Source organism: Panicum virgatum, chromosome 2N, assembly GCF_016808335.1.
Source record: "Panicum virgatum strain AP13 chromosome 2N, P.virgatum_v5, whole genome shotgun sequence".
In the NCBI taxonomy this organism is placed as follows: domain Eukaryota; kingdom Viridiplantae; phylum Streptophyta; class Magnoliopsida; order Poales; family Poaceae; genus Panicum; species Panicum virgatum.
In genome coordinates, this window is record NC_053146.1 from 65,907,874 (window position 1) to 65,925,430 (window position 17,557).

General features: G+C 50.6%; 1 protein-coding gene, 1 non-coding gene and 1 pseudogene across 2 annotated transcripts; 2 read left to right on the top strand and 1 right to left on the bottom strand.

The window, feature by feature from the left end:
• The first annotated feature begins 5,874 nt into the window (after positions 1-5,874).
• Positions 5,875-8,525, top strand: LOC120662933 (annotated as a pseudogene).
• Positions 8,526-8,849: 324 nt separating this feature from the next.
• Positions 8,850-8,937, top strand: TRNAM-CAU. The gene is given in 2 exon segments: positions 8,850-8,887; positions 8,902-8,937. It is a non-coding gene; the product is annotated as a tRNA-Met (tRNA).
• A 240-nt stretch (positions 8,938-9,177) lies between these two features.
• LOC120661880 (uncharacterized hydrolase YugF-like) lies at positions 9,178-13,002 on the bottom strand. Its single transcript, XM_039940872.1, has 5 exons — positions 12,153-13,002; positions 10,133-10,225; positions 9,848-9,915; positions 9,593-9,734; positions 9,178-9,419 (listed from the first exon to the last, which is right to left on the bottom strand). Exons 1-5 carry the CDS (start codon positions 12,828-12,830, stop codon positions 9,414-9,416), a joined length of 987 nt encoding a protein of 328 aa, XP_039796806.1. The 5' UTR covers positions 12,831-13,002; the 3' UTR covers positions 9,178-9,413.
• Between the last annotated feature and the right edge of the window lie 4,555 nt (positions 13,003-17,557).

Consider the following 17,557-nt stretch of genomic DNA (forward strand, 5'->3'; position numbering starts at 1 on the left):
TGAGATTCAGCATAAGTACAAACATGATGCACACTGAAACTAGGGTAATTGCCTTCACCAAACTAACTATTTCTTTACACATGGCTACAATTTCATATTCTCTGTTCATCATTCCAACAGCACCACTCATGCCGAGTTCCCCTTCCACCATAGTTCTCCCACTCAAGCTAACTTCCCCTTGCACCATTGATCTGCCTGCATTGCTCTTGTTTTCTTCATGGCCTCCAACCAGAGTCCCTTTGCCTGCCTCAATGCCGGCCCTCTTGCCCGCCAATAGATCAGCATAGTCATCTTCCCAATGCCAAAATGGACAACCAGTACCATCTCGCTACAAAAAACGACCCAATTAGTACTTGGGGCACTAGTACAACCCGATTCAATCGAACCCTAACTCACCTTGTATTTGGGGCAGCAGTAAAACACTTGGCCGGCGCTCCATGGCTTCTGCGACACGCGCTGCACTACCTGCCTCGACTTGCAATCCGTGTGCCAAATTAGCGGAAGACCCTCTGCACCTTGTGGATCTAAAGCGGAGGCGCTTGAATCGCCTCTCATGGCGTCGACCTGAACAGGGGCGCTGGTGGGGAACGGGAGAGAGAGAGAGAGAGAACAGACTGCCTGGGAACCAGATGACCCCTTTTCCCTTTTATCAACTCAGGAGGGACCTAAATGCAAAACATACAACCTTAACTGGTGGCAAGAATCCCGCCAAAACACAGTCAGATCCACGGTGGCTAGTCCACGTTGGCAAAAACGCTCCGGGGGGGGGGGGTTATGGACTAAATCGGCCCTAAATGACAACTTAAAGGTGCCAGATTTCGATTTTCCAAGATCGTGGACCTAAGTGGCACCTCAAGAAAAGTTTAAGGGCTACTGGTGTATTTAACTCTTTTTTTGAAGAAAATGTGGTCTCCACTCTCCACCGCTGGAATATGCCGTTGTAAAGCTTTGCCGATCCGGGGCTCCGTTTCGCCACCTACCGCACGTCCGCACCCAGGCCCCGGCTCCCACCCAGGGTTAACGAAACCGGTGGGAACCGGTCTTTGACCGATTTCGGTCAAACCGGTCCGGACCGGTTACGGTTTCAGCCGGTACTCAACCGGCCCAAATTCAAAATTCAAATTTGATTTCAAAAAAATGAAAAATTCCTAAAAATACTTCAAGGTGCGACGAATCTAATGGTGTCAATTTTTCTCAAAAATTCGTTCATTTAGTATAGTTTGCGGGGATTTGAAGTTAAATAAAAAAAGAAAAAAAATGGGCCGGCCCATTAAGGCTCACCGCGCTGGCGAGCTTCATAGCAGTTCTAGACATAGCTGGGGGGTCGCGCGACTCCCACCCCGCTCCCTGTCCGCCGCCCCCAGTTGGCGACCGGCGCCCGCAGCCTGAAAGCCGCCAGCCGGCCGGTAGCGCCGGTGCGACCGGGAGAGAAGGTATGAACTCTAATTTTTTTAATAGAATGATTTGTTAGGTGTATGATTTTGAATATTAGATGATTTGTTTTAGGATTTAGGTAAGAATTAGGTGTATGGATGATATGTTTTAGATTTTAGGTAAGATTTAGGTGTAGGATTTATGATTTTATTTATGTGATTGATATGTTTTTGTTGTCCATTTATGCAGATAGACAATGGCAGGCAGAGATAGAGATGTTGTATGGGAACATGGTGAAAATCTTTATCCCGGACGGTGATGCAACTATTGTCGTACGCAAAAAGGAGAAGATGGTGCGACTATATTGAAACAACATTTGGCTAGGCGCGGGGCGGAGGTGGTCCATTGCAGGAATGTGCCACCTGATGTGCGGGAGTTCTTTCAGCGTGATATTGATAGGGCAAATAAGGCAATTGCTGACCGGGCTCGAGAGAGGTTGAGACGGGAGAAGTCTGCGGCGGAGGGAAACTATCCCGGTGATGAAGAAGATGAGGAGGCTCAGATGCAGCGTGCCATAGATCTATCGAGAGCGGAAGCAGAGTTCCGATGGGGGGGTGGAACAGAGAGGAGGTGCATACGAGCGTGGAGGGGGTAGTGATTCGACGAGGGGGAATGCTATGCAGAGGATGTTTCGAAGGGCCACTTCGCAGAGGGAGAGTCCTGTGGTGGAGGACTATAACTTTGCAGCCGGTGGGAGAAGAGGAATGACGCAACCAAGGATTGATATAGGATCCTGGACGCAGAAGGGTAAGAATGCAAAGGAAGCTATTGGTAAAGCTTGGTCAAAGTTTTTTCATATTGCAGGAGTACCTAGAAGACAGGCTGACAGTCCATACTTTGTCAGCGCGGTCAGGGAGACACAGAAGTGGGGTAAGTTTTCTTTCATTGGAATGACACCTTTGAGCTTATGTTCCTGTACCCCATACCTGACATCAGCATGCAGCCACCGACGAGATGGGTGTACAAATGGAAAAACCCTCATTTTTACACTATGTTAGTTCAGGAATGGGAGACAACATCGGCGTGGACGGGCCAAACTTGGCAACACTACAAGGCTGAGCTGCTTAGAGTGCGAGGTATCGCTGTGATGTCCACCGCGGAATACCAAACCGCGTCCCAAATGGGGGTCTTCTCATTCCTACGTTGAACTTTTATTGATGTGTATAAGTGTATGCACGCTTATGACTCGGTATTTGTATGCACGCTTATTACTATTATATTTGTATGCATGATTATAAATTGTTGCTTTGGTGTGGTCATTTACATTAATATGTACATCGGTCATGCCAAAATTTCCTTTAATTTCACACCGGAGAATCACTTTTAAACCGTCGAAATTTATTGTTAAAACACCGGTTACCGGTCAGACCGGACCGGTAAACCGGTCTAACCGGTCGGTATACCTGTCGGAACCGGTTGCACGGGCGCTTTTGAATTCGGATTTGAATAACCGGTTTCCGGTCAAACCGGTCCGATAAACCGCTACCGGAGGGTGCGGTTTGACCGGACCGGTCGGGAAAATTAACCCTGCTCCCACCACAATATTTCACACGAGGTCAAGCGAGAAAGAAAGCGACAGAGCCATCGATCGGTCGCCTGTTTCCTCGCGGGCTGCCGTTGCAGGCAAAGATGGCAATGGGTAAAATTCATGTAGATATTAACCTCGTGAATTCGTACCCACGTGCTAAAATCCGTACATGCATCTGTATTAGCAACCCACAACAAGTAGAAAACGACATCCGTACATGCTATTTGCGGATACCAGCACACCCGCTGGCACATCCGTATACACGCAAGCTTTAGAAAATTAAGCACACAAACACATTTTAGTAGCATGTGAATATTAATATATCGATGAATGCACCTTTATATTTTAGCACTAATAAATTATAGACAACAAGCAACATGTCAACACCATTTATTTGAGGAAAAAAGTAAATCTAAGCAAATATGAACTAGTCTCACACATGATACATCACAAAAGTTAATGTTTGCAGGTTTGCGAATTCGGATATCAATTTTTCAAACCTGTTAGAAAATAACCATTGGGTTTAGAATTGTACCCGCGCCTATGCCCACAGGCACAAAATTTAAACCAGCATCCGCTCCAATCAAGTTTGGTATTCGTGGGTACACAGATATTTTGTACCTATTGCCATCCCTAGTTGCAGGGACTCTCCTCTCCTCAGGACTCAGGCTGTGACATAGAAGGGGCATATTTGATCATCCCGACTAAATTTTGGTCCCTATTATATAAGATATTCAGATACCAATTAAAAATATTAAATATATTAAATATAGATTAATATAAATCTAATTGTACAGATGTAGACTAACTCGTTATTTTATAATTTTACCATATTATCAGATATGTGCACGGTGCCGTGGAACAACGAGCCGAATGCACAACGTGCATAGGCTTGTTCCACGCACAGCACGAGACGGCGTCGTGGGCTCGTGGCCACCGCTGAGTTTTTTAGTGCCATGCGAATCACGTCGGCTGTGGCTGTGGCTAGGCATGAGAGAGAGAGTTCACGGGGCGCGGTGGGCTGCCTAATGCTACAAGCCTACGACGACGACGACAACGAGTGGGGTTGCCACTGGACTGGGCTAGGATGTTTATGGACTGTGTCTGTCCTGTCCTGGTTCCAGGCTTCCTTCCAGCCTTCCAGGTGGGCCGGTTAGTGGTACGGCCCTACGGCCTCCGAGGGCTTCAGCGACACAGGACCTTTTTCATTTTTATATTTAAAAAAAATTCAAAAATATATGACGAATAGAGAAATTTTTAAAAATGGGTGCCTGTCACCCCACTAATGGGCGACAGGCACCATCCAGTGGACGACAAGACCTAAGTGTAAAAAAAATTTACATTTAGGTCCTGGCGCTTAGGGAGCATTAAACAGTGAACTTGTAAAATCGATATAAAATCGTAAAAAAATCTGAAAAATACAAACTCAACTGTTCTGGATTTTATGAAACAAGATCTACAACTTTTGTTACATAAAGTTTTTCATTTGATCAATGTATATAAATCAAGAAAAATAGTTCTTGTACCTAGAAAAATTGAAATAATTCATTTGGTCTAATTATACTTATCTAAAATTTACCAAACTTTTTTTATAGCTCTTAGGAAATAAAATAATGGTACTGTAAAAGTTATAGCTTCTAATACTCAGTATATCAGCAAGGATAAATAACCCATTTAAACTAGACATATTGCAAGATCTAATTTAAAAACTTATTCTAGAAATTTTTTCTGGGCCTACCAATTTTTTACAAGCCTATGCTCACCATATTCAACACTCTCGTCAAATATGACATGCATCCAAAGGATGGATCTTAAGATTTAAATAAAAGTGCATTAAATTGGTATTTAAAATAGAGAAAGATACATTGATCAAATGAAAAACTTTATATAACAAAAGTTGTAGATCTTGTTTCATAGAATCCAAAACAGTTGAGTTTGTATTTTTCCGATTTTTCTACAATTTTATATCGATTTTTACAAGTTCACTGTTTAATGCGCCCTGGGCGCCAGGACCTAAATGTAATTTTTTTTACATTTAGGTCCTGTCGCCCACTGGATGGGCGACAGGCACCCATTTTTGAAAATTTCCCTATTCGCCATATATTTTTAAAATTTTGATTTTTTTAAATATAAAAATGAAAAAGTTCCCACAGTATGACACTGACACGAATAACAACTGAACATAGTACGACATTGGCCCGTTTGGTTTTTTAGAATGCTAAGAAATCAAAACTTTAACGGCTAATTATGGTGTCAAACTAAACCAGCTTACAAAACCAACTCCAAAATTCCTATGCTATGAACTCTGAAGAATCTAATAAGGTTTTTGACCGCGTAATTAGAGGATAGTTATTGTAGTATCACTATAGCCAATCATCGATTATTTATCGTCATTGGATTCGTCGCGAAAAATTATACCTATTTCTGAAGAGGTTTTACAAATAGACTTCATTCAAAACTTTATGCATGGAATGTTTTTCTCGACTTGCGTAAGGAACCGCACAAGGAACCAAACAAGGCCAAGTACTCAAGTCTATAACACAGTACTTAAAGGTTTTTGGTTTGCTTTGGGCTTATTTAAATATAGACTATTAATAAAATAAATTCCATAACACCTAAATTTTATTTAGAGATGAATCTATCATAAAATCTAATTAGTTTATAATTAGCATACGTTTTTACCCTTTTCATTGTATCAGTATAATTTAAGCTTATTTTAAAGCAGCTAGTTTCGTCGTGCACACTCCCTGGTCCACACTCCACACCAGGTCGCTTTGGTCCGGGCTTCCTGCGATGCATCCAACAAAACAAATTTTAATCCGGCAGAGCAGACCTTCTTGACCGGCTGATATCTTAATTCGTCCGCCTACCCCATCCTCCCTAACCACGCAGCCGGAGCAAAAGCAGCCTGACGAGGAGAACGACATGGCGTCGTCGCCGACTCGCCGTCGGAGCCGCAGCCGGCGCCGGCGAAACCGCACGTCCTGCTCATCCCCTACCCGGCGCAGGGCCACGTGAACCCGTTCCTGAAGCTGGCCAAGGCCCTGCACGCGCGCGGCTTCCACGTCACTTCGTCCACACGGAGTACAACCACGGCCGCCTCCGCGCGCGGGGCGCCAGCGCCTTCGACGCCGGCGACGAGGGCCTCCGGTTCGAGACCATCCCGGACGGCCTCCCGCCCTCCGACCTCGACGCCACGCAGGACATCTGGGCGCTCTGCGAGGCCACGCGCCGGACGGGCCCGGCCGCCGTCAGGGGGCTCGTCGAGCGGCTGAACCGCACGGACGGCGTCCCGCCGGTCAGCTGCGTCGTCGCCGACGGCGCCATGGGGTACGTGGTGCACGTCGCCAAGGAGATGGGCCTGCCGGCCTACCTCTTCTTCACGCCCAGCGGCTGCGGGTTCCTTGCGTACCTCAACTTTGATCAGCTCGTCAAGAGAGGCTACGTGCCTTTCAAAGGTAACCAAATATAATAGCTATGAATTTGATCTACTGGCTTCGGGGTGCGGGGCTAAAATTAGAACTTCAAATGAAACGAACTCCTAATTGAATTCATCCTGAACAGTAGCGACTCTTTTCTTCTAGTCTAGGATCAAACACTCGATCGACTGCACTACAATAAGCGGATGCACATCGCAAAGATGAACGTGAATTTTGAATATAACTACTGAGCTGAACGCATATATATAAATGCTCCATGAGAAATTTTTACAGAAAATAAAGTTACCAAATTTAAATATATGATTCAAGAATCACATGGAGAATTGCATGGACCAGATACTTGTAGATAGATGAGCACAAAGTTAGAGGGGAAATGCAGTAGAAGAATATATATATTGTCTGCGATAGTGATCGGTGGACCTGCGATAGTCCATCTCTTTCAGCTCCATGTGTACACGCACAAGGAGATAATAACATGCTATTATTTATATATATTCCACACAGAACAAATCAAAAGATGTAGGAGATAAGATAACATCAAAGAAAAAGCCGGCTGCGCTAGCCAAGGGGGTAAGGGTGTCCCATTGGGATGTCAGCTAATTGACACGAGCAGATCAGGACATCAGGTTAGATCAAATCAGACCAATATAATTGGAGATGAGTTACTTCTTTAAGATGTGATGTGATTGTAACTCTACGATTTTTTGTCATAGATGTCATACATTAGTTACTTCTTTAGGGTTTTTGTCATAGATTTGACGCTATGGTCCAATATCATATATCATCACGCACGCGCATGCATCCTCGTTTACAGGATACACATCCCAGTATTAGTCAGTCAACATGTGACGTGGTTGAACAAATAAAATGGATTGTGCATGAAGCATAATATATATATGTACTACTAATGTTTTGCTAAACCTTGAGTCATAAAATACGTGACTCTTTCACAAAAATCCGATCAAACTTTGACAAATAAATAGCTTTAGCATAATATATATGCACTATAACTACTTCACATGCGCGCAGACGAGAGCTGCTTCAGCAACGGGTACCTGGACACCCCGGTGGACTGGATCGCCGGCATGCTGCCGAGCGCCCGCCTCCGCGACCTCCCGACGTTCATCCGCACCACGGACCCCGACGACACCATGCTCACCATCAACATCAAGCAGTGCGAGCTCGACTCCCCGGCCGCCGACGGCATCCTCCTCAACACCTTCGACGACCTCGAGCGCCGGGCGCTCGACGCCATCCGCGCCCGCCTCCCCAACACCTTCACCGTGGGCCCGCTCGGCCCGGAGGTGGCGCCGCCGTCGTACCTGCCCTCGCTCACGTCCAGCCTATGGCGGGGTGACGACCGGTGCGCGGCGTGGCTGGACGGCCACGCCGAGGGCTCCGTGGTGTACGTCAACTTCGGGAGCATCACGGTGGTGACGGGCGAGCAGATGGACGAGTTCGCGTGGGGGCTCGCCGCCGCGGGGTGCCCGTTCCTGTGGGTGGTCCGCCCGGACATGGTGCGCGACGCCGGCGCCGGCGGGTGGGCGCTGCCGGAGGGGTTCGCGGAGGCTGTGTCCGGGCGCGGGCTCACGGTGGGGTGGTGCGACCAGGAGGCCGTGCTGGAGCACCCGGCGACGGGCGGGTTCCTGAGCCACTGCGGGTGGAACTCGACGCTGGAGAGCCTCCGCGCCGGGGTGCCGCTGCTGTGCTGGCCCTTCTTCTCGGAGTAGGTGACCAACTGCCGGTACGCGTGCGAGGAGTAGGGGGTGGGGATGGAGATGCCGCGCGAGGCGGCGCGCGGCGAGGTGGAGGCGGCTGTGAGGGAGCTGATGGGCGCCGAGGGGAGGGGCGCGGCGGCCAGGCGGAGGGCCGCCGAGTGGAAGGACAAGGCCAGGGCGGCGGTCGCGCCGGGCGGGTCGTCGCGCGGCAACCTCGAGAGGTTCATCCAAGAGGTCGCACGCGCCACAGCCGCCAAGTGATGATGAATCCGGGCGTGTGCTGCTGTAATGGACGGATTGCCGGAGGATGATAGATTGATGTAGTAATGTAAAACAGACGCAGAAACCTGATGTTTGCAACTTTGATTAATCACCGCAACAACGAACCATGTTCCCAAATTTTAATAGCATGCCTCAATTCTGCTTCGGCAGAAGTAAGCCAGCGTCATCAAGTGCGCCGTGTGGCTGCTACCGGCTTCCGTAAGCATGAAAACTTGCTCCCTCCCACCTCCACGAAGTTGTAACCATCTTTCACCTTGCTTTCCACCAACTCCAACAGAAACTGGTATGAAAGGAAATTGGCCACGATCCAAGTGTTCGTTATACACAAAATCGGCCATTGATCCTTGAAGCAATGAGCGGCAAGTGGGAGGATGTTTACAGTTCAGGGCCAATGTGCTACAAGATAAATATATGTTAAATACATATATATAAACCCATGGCCACAAAGGGGTGGTGGCGCAGTTGGCTAGCGCGTAGGTCTCATAGCTAATCGTGAGTGATCCTGAGGTCGAGAGTTCGAGCCTCTCTCACCCCACATCTTTTTTTTTTCCGTCTTCCTTGTCGCTCTTTCTATGTGGGACCTTGGCCGGTGGAACAGTCAGCGTTTGTTCACAGGGATTTTTTTCCGTCTTCCTTGACGCTCTTTCTATGTGGGACCTTGGCCGGTGGAACAGTCAGCGTTTGTTCACAGGGATCGCCTACAATCAACACTTGCCTGCTGCGACGTGCGCATCAGTCTCAAATGCTCAATAGCGATTTTCCCATGGACAAGCAGTGGCATATGCGACGCGAGAACAGGCGATACCATAGGGATTTCACTGGCACTTTGGTTTCCAGTGTTTTCCGTTACATGCTTGTGAATGGCTACTGCGTTGAATCTAGCACCACAACAAACAATGGCGGAGAGCATGCATGACACACATCTATCTATCCATCCTGGTTTGCGTGCCACAAGCTAGCGGATCTGCAGATGCAAGCGACGACCTGTCCGCCATTGGCCGGTGAAGCTATCTATACCTGCGAGATGAATCAACAGAAGGTTACAAGATACGCCGCAGGAACCGTGCCAACATACGGGATGGAGAATGTGTTCGCTTGTGAGCGAGTGTGTTCCGAGAATGCCATACAACTGTCGAGGGATTGAGCTAGTCAGAAATTGGTCTTAGAGATCGATGCAAAGTTTTCCGGACCTTGTCGTCCCCGTTTGCAGCTTCAGCGGCCGGCTCTTTGAAAAACTCGATGATGTTCTTGCACACCTCCTTGGGCTTCTCAAGATTAACTGCGTGCCCAGCGTCTTTTATGACAACCAATCGAGAATTCCCATCTAGATGCCTGTCAATTGTGTCAGGTAATCAGCAATATAGTAACAATTTTCATGGGGGTGTTGGTGAAGTAATAAACTTCATGTCGACTAAAAGAATCTCAAAGGTATAGCATCAACGAACCGGTTCAATCTGTGAGCCAGCTCCATTGGGAACACTCGATCTTGCTCCCCCCAGATTATAAGCGTCGGCTGCATTAGATTGAATTGAGAAAACTATATCAGTACAGAAGGCTGCAAATCATCTGTTCCTTCTTAGTGTCATACCAGTTGTCTAGTTGATAGCATAAGTTCATGAAATACACTATCACAACTCACAAGCAGTTAGTAGTACTTTCTCTAGTACGACGGTATAAAACATGCTGGCATTTAGCTTTAAGAAGCAAGATTTTACAGAGAAACTAGCTACCTGAGTCAGTTTTGGAAGAGTCGAGAGTTGTCTCCCGTTAATCAAAGCGTATAGCAGCTCAGTCTTCTCCTGGTTATGGACCGAGCCCATCACCTGGTATAGTAAAACATGGCCACACTTAGAAGCTAACTCTAGTCATTAGGGGTCATAGGTGAATCGAAACATTGCTGTTTATTTTACAGACGGACAAGGAATTTCCCCCCTTATTAAGATAATATGCAAAAAGAATATATGTTAGAAGAGGACTGCTCACATATGGCGAAGAGAACAACAAATCTCCATGATGACTAAAGCTTTGTAAATATGATGTTACCAAATATTTCATTTTTCAATCTTCAACCATTTGGATCTCAGAAATGTTGGCTAGATCTTCAGATAATTCTATTTTGACTTTTCATAAACAAGGGTGGATTGATGACATTGGCTTAGGATGTAGTAGAGCTGCAGAGGTATGCATCCATATACTTTGGATTCATTGGACTAGCATGGAAACTCAAAATAATTCCTTCCCACAAAAGCGGGGTAATATGGATGCATGGTGTATAGCTTTTGGGGGTGTAGAGGTGTTGACATTGGTTGAAATCCGTCGGTTATATTGTTTTCAGATGACAATAAGCGTTTGAACAGCACATCCCTGCTTTAATACCTTATTGTGTACGCTTACATATGGCAACCAGTTCGCTGAAAAATGTTCAACCCTCAGCAGCCAGCCACTGTCAGAAGGATGGCTCAAGTTTCAGGTAGGTAGTCGTGAAAGTACTGGATCAAAAGGGAAGTGGCAGGTAGCTTTGAAGAGTCTTTACATAAAGAAGGTAGCTTTGTTTAAAAATTATGAGGCGTCGTCATGGAAATGAGCTTTTCTAGTCTATGGAAATGGAAACAGCCTCCAGTTGCAAGTAAAAGAACTATTTTCTGGGTATACTTTGGGACTACAAAAAAAAAAAAAAAACTGAAGTTCAGATAAAAGTGAAGCTTCAAGCATTGACTTCAACATATTTAAAATCCCTAATGAGATATCTGGTAAAGCATTTCTTTAGCGGTAAATGTGGCAATTGAAGCTTGATGTCATGAATGATTTGTGACTTAGGGAAGCTCAAAGAATGTCACTTATAATACTACTAAGAGTGTGTATTTCAGTATTGATCCCGGGAACAAAGCAAAGACAAAGTTACTGAAGCACTCGTATTACATTGGGTGTGTTGCCACCACTCACAAACCCACCATGGGCCCTGCACGTGCAAATGGCTGGTGCCCATGAGGCCATGCCTCTGTTTTCCTCAGAAGCAAATAACATAAGCAAAAAAGAGAATGGAGACAAAGGCAAAGCGATGATCTGCTTGCAAGCTAGTGACACGTGTAAGTGTTGTGACGCTTTGCCGGCGGCATAATCTACGTGTGACCAGGATTGGCCACGTGCTTCAAGGCGTGTTTAGTTCGTGAAATTTTTTATTTGGTAATTAGTGTTCAATCATGTACTAATTAGGTTCAAAAGATTCATCTCAATATTTCCATCTAAACTGTGCAACTGGTTATTCTTTTAAACTACAATTAATGTTTCATGCATGTGTTCAAAAATTCGATATGATGGGGAATCTTAAATTTTTTTGGGAATTCTCAGTAGTACACCAGAGCAATTCTCTATCGGGGGAAGAATGGGCACAATATATCTGGTGAGTTTTTTTAATACGTACTCTGCTCTGCTAAGCGGCTACGTATATTGGTTCAATGTGCTGCAAGCAACTGTTTCATGACTTCAGTCTTCAGGTGATTAAGATCAGCAAAGCCTAGCAATGTAGTACGCTGCAAGTGAGAAACTAGTTACTACGATTCAACGAAGGTAGCCAGTTACCATCCCACAGCACACGAAACACAACATTATCTCATCTAGAGGTGCCTAAATATTCCCTCTAGTGCGATTTTGTAATCCCAGCAGATGTCCGACCGTCGTGTAGTATTCAAATTCGACTAAAAAAACACTGAACACTGAAGAATGAAACTAGGCTCAAACAGAGTAACTAACCTTGATGTAGTCCCAGAGGAAGCAGGACGGCATGATGAGCGGCGGGCGCACGAAGGTGAGCCTGACGAGCCGGCGCACCTCCTCCGGCCGCCGCGGCACGAGCAGCGCCGCTGCCTCCCCGACCCCGGCCACCGGGAACAGCCCCTCCGCCAGGTCCTTCTCCTCGAGGCACACCCCGGCGCAGATCAAGGCCACCCTCTCGACCGCCTCCGGGAACATGGCCGCCATCCGGTAGCCCACGAAGCCGCCGTAGCTGACGCCGACCAGCCCGAACCTGGGGACCCCGATGGCGTCCATCGCCGCCTTGATCGTGGACGCCTGGAAGGCGTCGGAGCGATCGGGGAGGCGGGTGCAGGAGCCGCCGAAGAAGACGAGGTCGGGCACGATGGGGTCGAAGCCGGCGGCGATGAGCGGGCGGAGGTAGGGCGCCCACTGCCAGGTAGCGGAGGCGCCGAAGCCGTGGAGGAGGAGCAGCGGGTTCCGCGGCGGCCTGGACGGCACCCAGATGTGGACGGTGGTGGCGGCTTGGGCCGGGTCGAGCCCCGCGGGGAGCGGGATGGCGAGCGGGCGGAGCCCCGCCCTGAGGAAGCGGCGGCTGAAGCAGCGGTCCCGCGCCGCGGCGAAGCTGAGCACGCACCGCCCCCTGCTGCCGGCGGCCGGCGGCGGGGGGAGAGGCATTGCTGCCGGGGGGGACGGCGGCGGCCCGCCGGCGATCGCGGCGGGCGGGGCGTCGGGGTCGGGTGCGCGCGCGCCGGGGGCAGGGGAGGCGGTGGTGCGGTTAATCCTGGGGGCTGGGGGCTCTGCTAATTTCGGTTCACACTCGCAGGGTGTTTTTGTTTGTGGCAGCAGACTGGTGTCTGCCGGCCATGGGGCTTCTCCAAAGAGAATGCTAATCCTTGTGTAGTACTCGTACTCGTACTAAATTACTACAATGAGAGAACGCCACTGGCTCACTGTCTACTGTACCAGACGCCTGTGCATGTCCGAACATGGCTACTCGAATTACCGGCACGTTGGGGCACCGTTGCATTTGGACCTGCACACAAAGAGGGCGAAAAAGGCCTAGTTGTGTAGTCGTGTACCACAAGAGAGCTCGGTTCGCCATGTCGTCGAGTCCCCGAGACGCCTTTCCCTGATTCTTATCTACCGTCCGAAGGCAGGCATGGAATCTTCCCGACCGGCTGGAAGAGGCTAGAGTCACCGGAGACCAGCCAGACCTACCCGCTCCTGTGATTCCTCCCTCCCCCGGCCGCCCGACCTGAGTGCGAGCCACGTAGGAAATTCATGCACCCCCCGTTCACCTGGCCATCTGGCTCCACCAGCCGACACGCTCACGCTCGCGACGTGTCCCCGGGTCAACTGCTCATCTGGGGCTGTATTGAGTTACTCCAAAATTTTCAAACTTTCCGACACATCGAAATATTAAATATAGCAAATGACGTATGTATGGAACACTAAATATGGGTAAATAAAACAACTTTGGATGTACGTTGCGAGATGAATCTTTTGAGTCTAGTTAGTCCATAATAAGACAATATTTACCACATACAAACAAAAAATGATACAATATTTTTTAATTTCACTTTTCGCAAATATTTCGCATCTAAATACAGCATGTATGAGGTTTATCTGATCAATTGATCAGACAAACCTCATCATTATCACCGGCTCCCCCGATGCAGTCTGCACAATCGCCACTGCACTGACATCTGCAGTGCCGTTCGAGTGTCAGGGCGCGTTTAGTTTCCCCGGCAAAAATTTTTGGAGGTCAAATCAGCACTTTGATCAGATGTCGGGAGGATTTTTCGGACACTAATTAAAAAATTAATTTCAGAACTCACTTGGAAACCACGAGACGAATCTTTTGAGGCCTTTGACTGCGTCATTAGCACATGTGGGTTACTGTAGCACTTATGGCTAATCATGCACTAATTAGGCTTAAAAGATTCGTCTCGTCATGTACATCCAAACTGTGTAATTAGTTTTGTTATTTAATTACATTTAGTGCTTCATACATGTGTTTAAAGGAGAGGTGAAAATTTTTGGGTGAAAATTTTTGGGAACTAAACCCGCCCTCAACTTCCGAAAGGCCAAAGCACACTCTCCCACGTGCACACCGTGCTCCCCCGTTCCCTTGCACAGCATCAGAACAAGATATGCAAGAACAGGGCAAGGCAGCACTATATAATGCGTTGGCACGTAGTGTAACACCCTGGGTGTTAATATCTTGACGGGGATACAAATTTGGGACCCTAGCGAGGCCGACTCATGTAAAAGAAGGTCCAGCAAATCTATTGGGCCAAGAACGGGACGGCCCACTAACCCGCGCGGGGAGCTGCCTTCGTTGCTAAGCCAACGGGTCCGGGAGCCCGACCTCCCGGGACACGTGGCGGCCCCACGACCTAACACCCCGGGTCAGAGCCATGCCGGTGACCCGGGACGTGCGCTCCAGCGCAAGGGCACCGCGCCTCCTGACAGGCATGGCCAAGACAGGCTCCGTGCAAGACCCGAGACGCTAGCCGTCCTTATCTTGCGGTAAGGGCTAAGCCAGCAAGACTCCCTGACAAGGGGACAACGCCGCTCGCGCGAACCCCGCGACACAGCAGGAGAGGGCGTCCGCAGAAGCTGCCTCCCCTCGCCGTAATGATGATTGCCCCTGTGCACCACCTCATTATGCCAGCGAGTGTGACCGGACGCCACCGAGCAGGCCTCGGTAAGACACCTCTCACCAGGCGCGCCGTCCGGTGGCAGAGCTACGTAAGATAGCCCCACAGGTAAGGAACACGGGCTTCGGCGGACAAGACCGGAAGAGACCCCCGAACAACCTTCCGAGTGGTCGCGCCGCCCCGACTGAGCCAGGATGGGACAACACCGGAGGAACGCACCACCCAAGAAGATCGCCAGGATCGTCCCTTGCCCCAGAAGATCGCCAGGATCAACCCTGCCCACTCCCGACCGATCGAGTGGGCCCCGACGACTGACAAGGACGAATTGCACCCCGGTGGTGTCAAGACACAGCGCTAGATATCTGTAAATGGGGGCCCCACTTTGGACTATAAAAGGGAAAGCCCCCCACGTAGGAAAGGGTTGGACTCCCACGGGTTCGACACTGCTTGACCAGCTTGTAAGCTCCTCTCTGAACTTTGAGCACCCGGGCTCGAGAACAATAGAGCGAGAACACCACCCCCCATACTGGACGTAGGGCATTTCAGGCCCGAACCAGTCTAAAAAATCGAGTCTTTGTGTGCTAGACCATATCCGATCAAGCGCACAACAAACGAGCAATCGAGTAGTTTTGTAGTCGCCCATTTCCCGCAGCGACAGTTTTGGCGCCGTCCGTGGGGAGCGATTTGTGCGTTCACTGCTTCGGCGATCGGATGGTTTCGATCACCCCATTCACCGCTCCAGCGGCGAGCCGCGGCGAGACGATCTGTTTTGGCTCCCTGAAGTTTCCCACGATCCCTCGCGATGGATTGTGGGCGCCTCCTCCGTTCCTGCCTTCCCAGACCTTCCAGTTCGCAAGCCTGGAGTTCGTCACTGACCAGCTCGGTGCACTGCACCTCTATGAGGAGGAAGCCGCCCTAGCGGACACAGAGGAGCCCTCTGCTCCCACCAAGCCTCGCGACTTGAGGCGTCGGCGATCAGTTCGCTGGCGCATCAAGAAGCGCAGGCCATCACAGCCAACCCGCGCGGTGCTCTGCCGCATCGCGCTCATGATGGCCTCCAACCCCGCCGTCGAGGACGTCAACTTGGTCCTCTTCTCTCTGGCCAACGTCTCTCGACAGCTCGCGGGCAGGCCTCTCTCTCGACGCCCCGCTCGTTCTCAGAGTGACTCCCGTTCGGCCTACGCAACGCCGCGAGCGTCTACGCTCGGGAGGTGCGCAAGGCCACCCAAGGTTTTTAGCCCGCGTCGCAGTTCGTGGGCATGACAGAGAGCTACCCTGACTCTGTCTACGACCTCCTGTGCTTCGAGGATTCCCTGAGTGATTCCTCTAGCACGGGGGACAACCTCTTGGAGGGCACATCCGCGCCACCACGCATGTGCGCCATGGCCGACGACGACCCGCCGCCGGAGGTGGTGCCGTCCGAGCAGACGCACACTCCAGCGGACCAGCACGAGCGAGCGCTCGCCGACGCGCAGGTTCACGACGAAGACCTCCGTTGTCGCCAACAGACGCCTCCGCCCGTGGAACAGCCCACGCGGGCCCCCTCCGGGTCAAAAGGGATAAACCCTGCGGGTTCCGCGTGTTGGCGCGCAATTAGGGTCAACCACGACATCATCAACGACGCCCACATGCAACTCCCGCAAGGGTTCCGTGCGGGCCAGAACATCGCAGCAGCCGCAATCCTACTGCAGACGCTGTCAGAGCCGGAGGATCCGGCCCAAAGGGACCTTCACCGCCAGGTGAGGAACATGGTGGAACTCGCCGCCGTCCAGCAGGCGGAGAGCTCTTCGCTAAACCGCCGGCAGGCCGTTGCCTCGTGTCCCGCCGGTGGCGCGAGCCACGGTGGGCGAGAGCCATACGAAGTACAGCGCGCCCCACCTGCGCGGCAGCCCGACGCGGGCGGCGCACCAGCCCCAGCTGCGGTATCCACCCCTCTCCCGCCAAGGCCACCGATTCACGATCGCGTCGGTCCCAACTACGACGCGCGCAACGTGATCCGAGGCCGGCGGCAGGCGAGGCACCACGCCGACGTCGACCGCGCGGCCGCTCGAGCAGAAGATGCGCGGGCATACGCGCCCCACCCGGAGCACTAATCGCTCCGGCGTGGGGGACGCCTCTGCGACCTAGACGTGGATCGTAACCGGAGTCCGAGCCCGGACCCCATCGGGCCAAACGCCTTCTCCAGAGCGATCCAGGGGGCGCCTTTCCCCCAACGCTTCCAACCACCGGCGAACGTTGTGAAGTATACTGGGGATACGAACCCCGACGTGTGGCTGGAAGACTACCGGCTTGCATGCCGGGCCAGAGGGGCAAGCGACGACCGCTTCATCATCCAGTCCCTCCCTATATGCCTGGGAGAGAACGTCCGCGCCTGGCTGGACTTCTTGCCCGCCGACTCCATCGACAGCTGGGCAGACCTTCAAAGAGTCTTCATCGGCAACTTTCAAGGCACGTACGTACGTCCTGGCAACTCTTGGGATCTCAAGAACTGCAAGCAGGAGCCCGGCGAGTCTCTGCGCGACTACATTCGGCGCTTCTCCAAGCAGTGCAACTCACTGCCAGGCGTCGTCGACGCCGACGCCATCAGCGCGTTCCTTAGCGGGATGCACTGCAAGACCCTGGTCCACAAACTAGCGTGCCAGAAGCCGCGCACTATGCACGAGCTCCTGGAGATCGCCACCAGCCACGCCTCCGGCGAGGAGGCGGTTGGGGCCGTCTTCGAGCGCGACCCGCACGCGG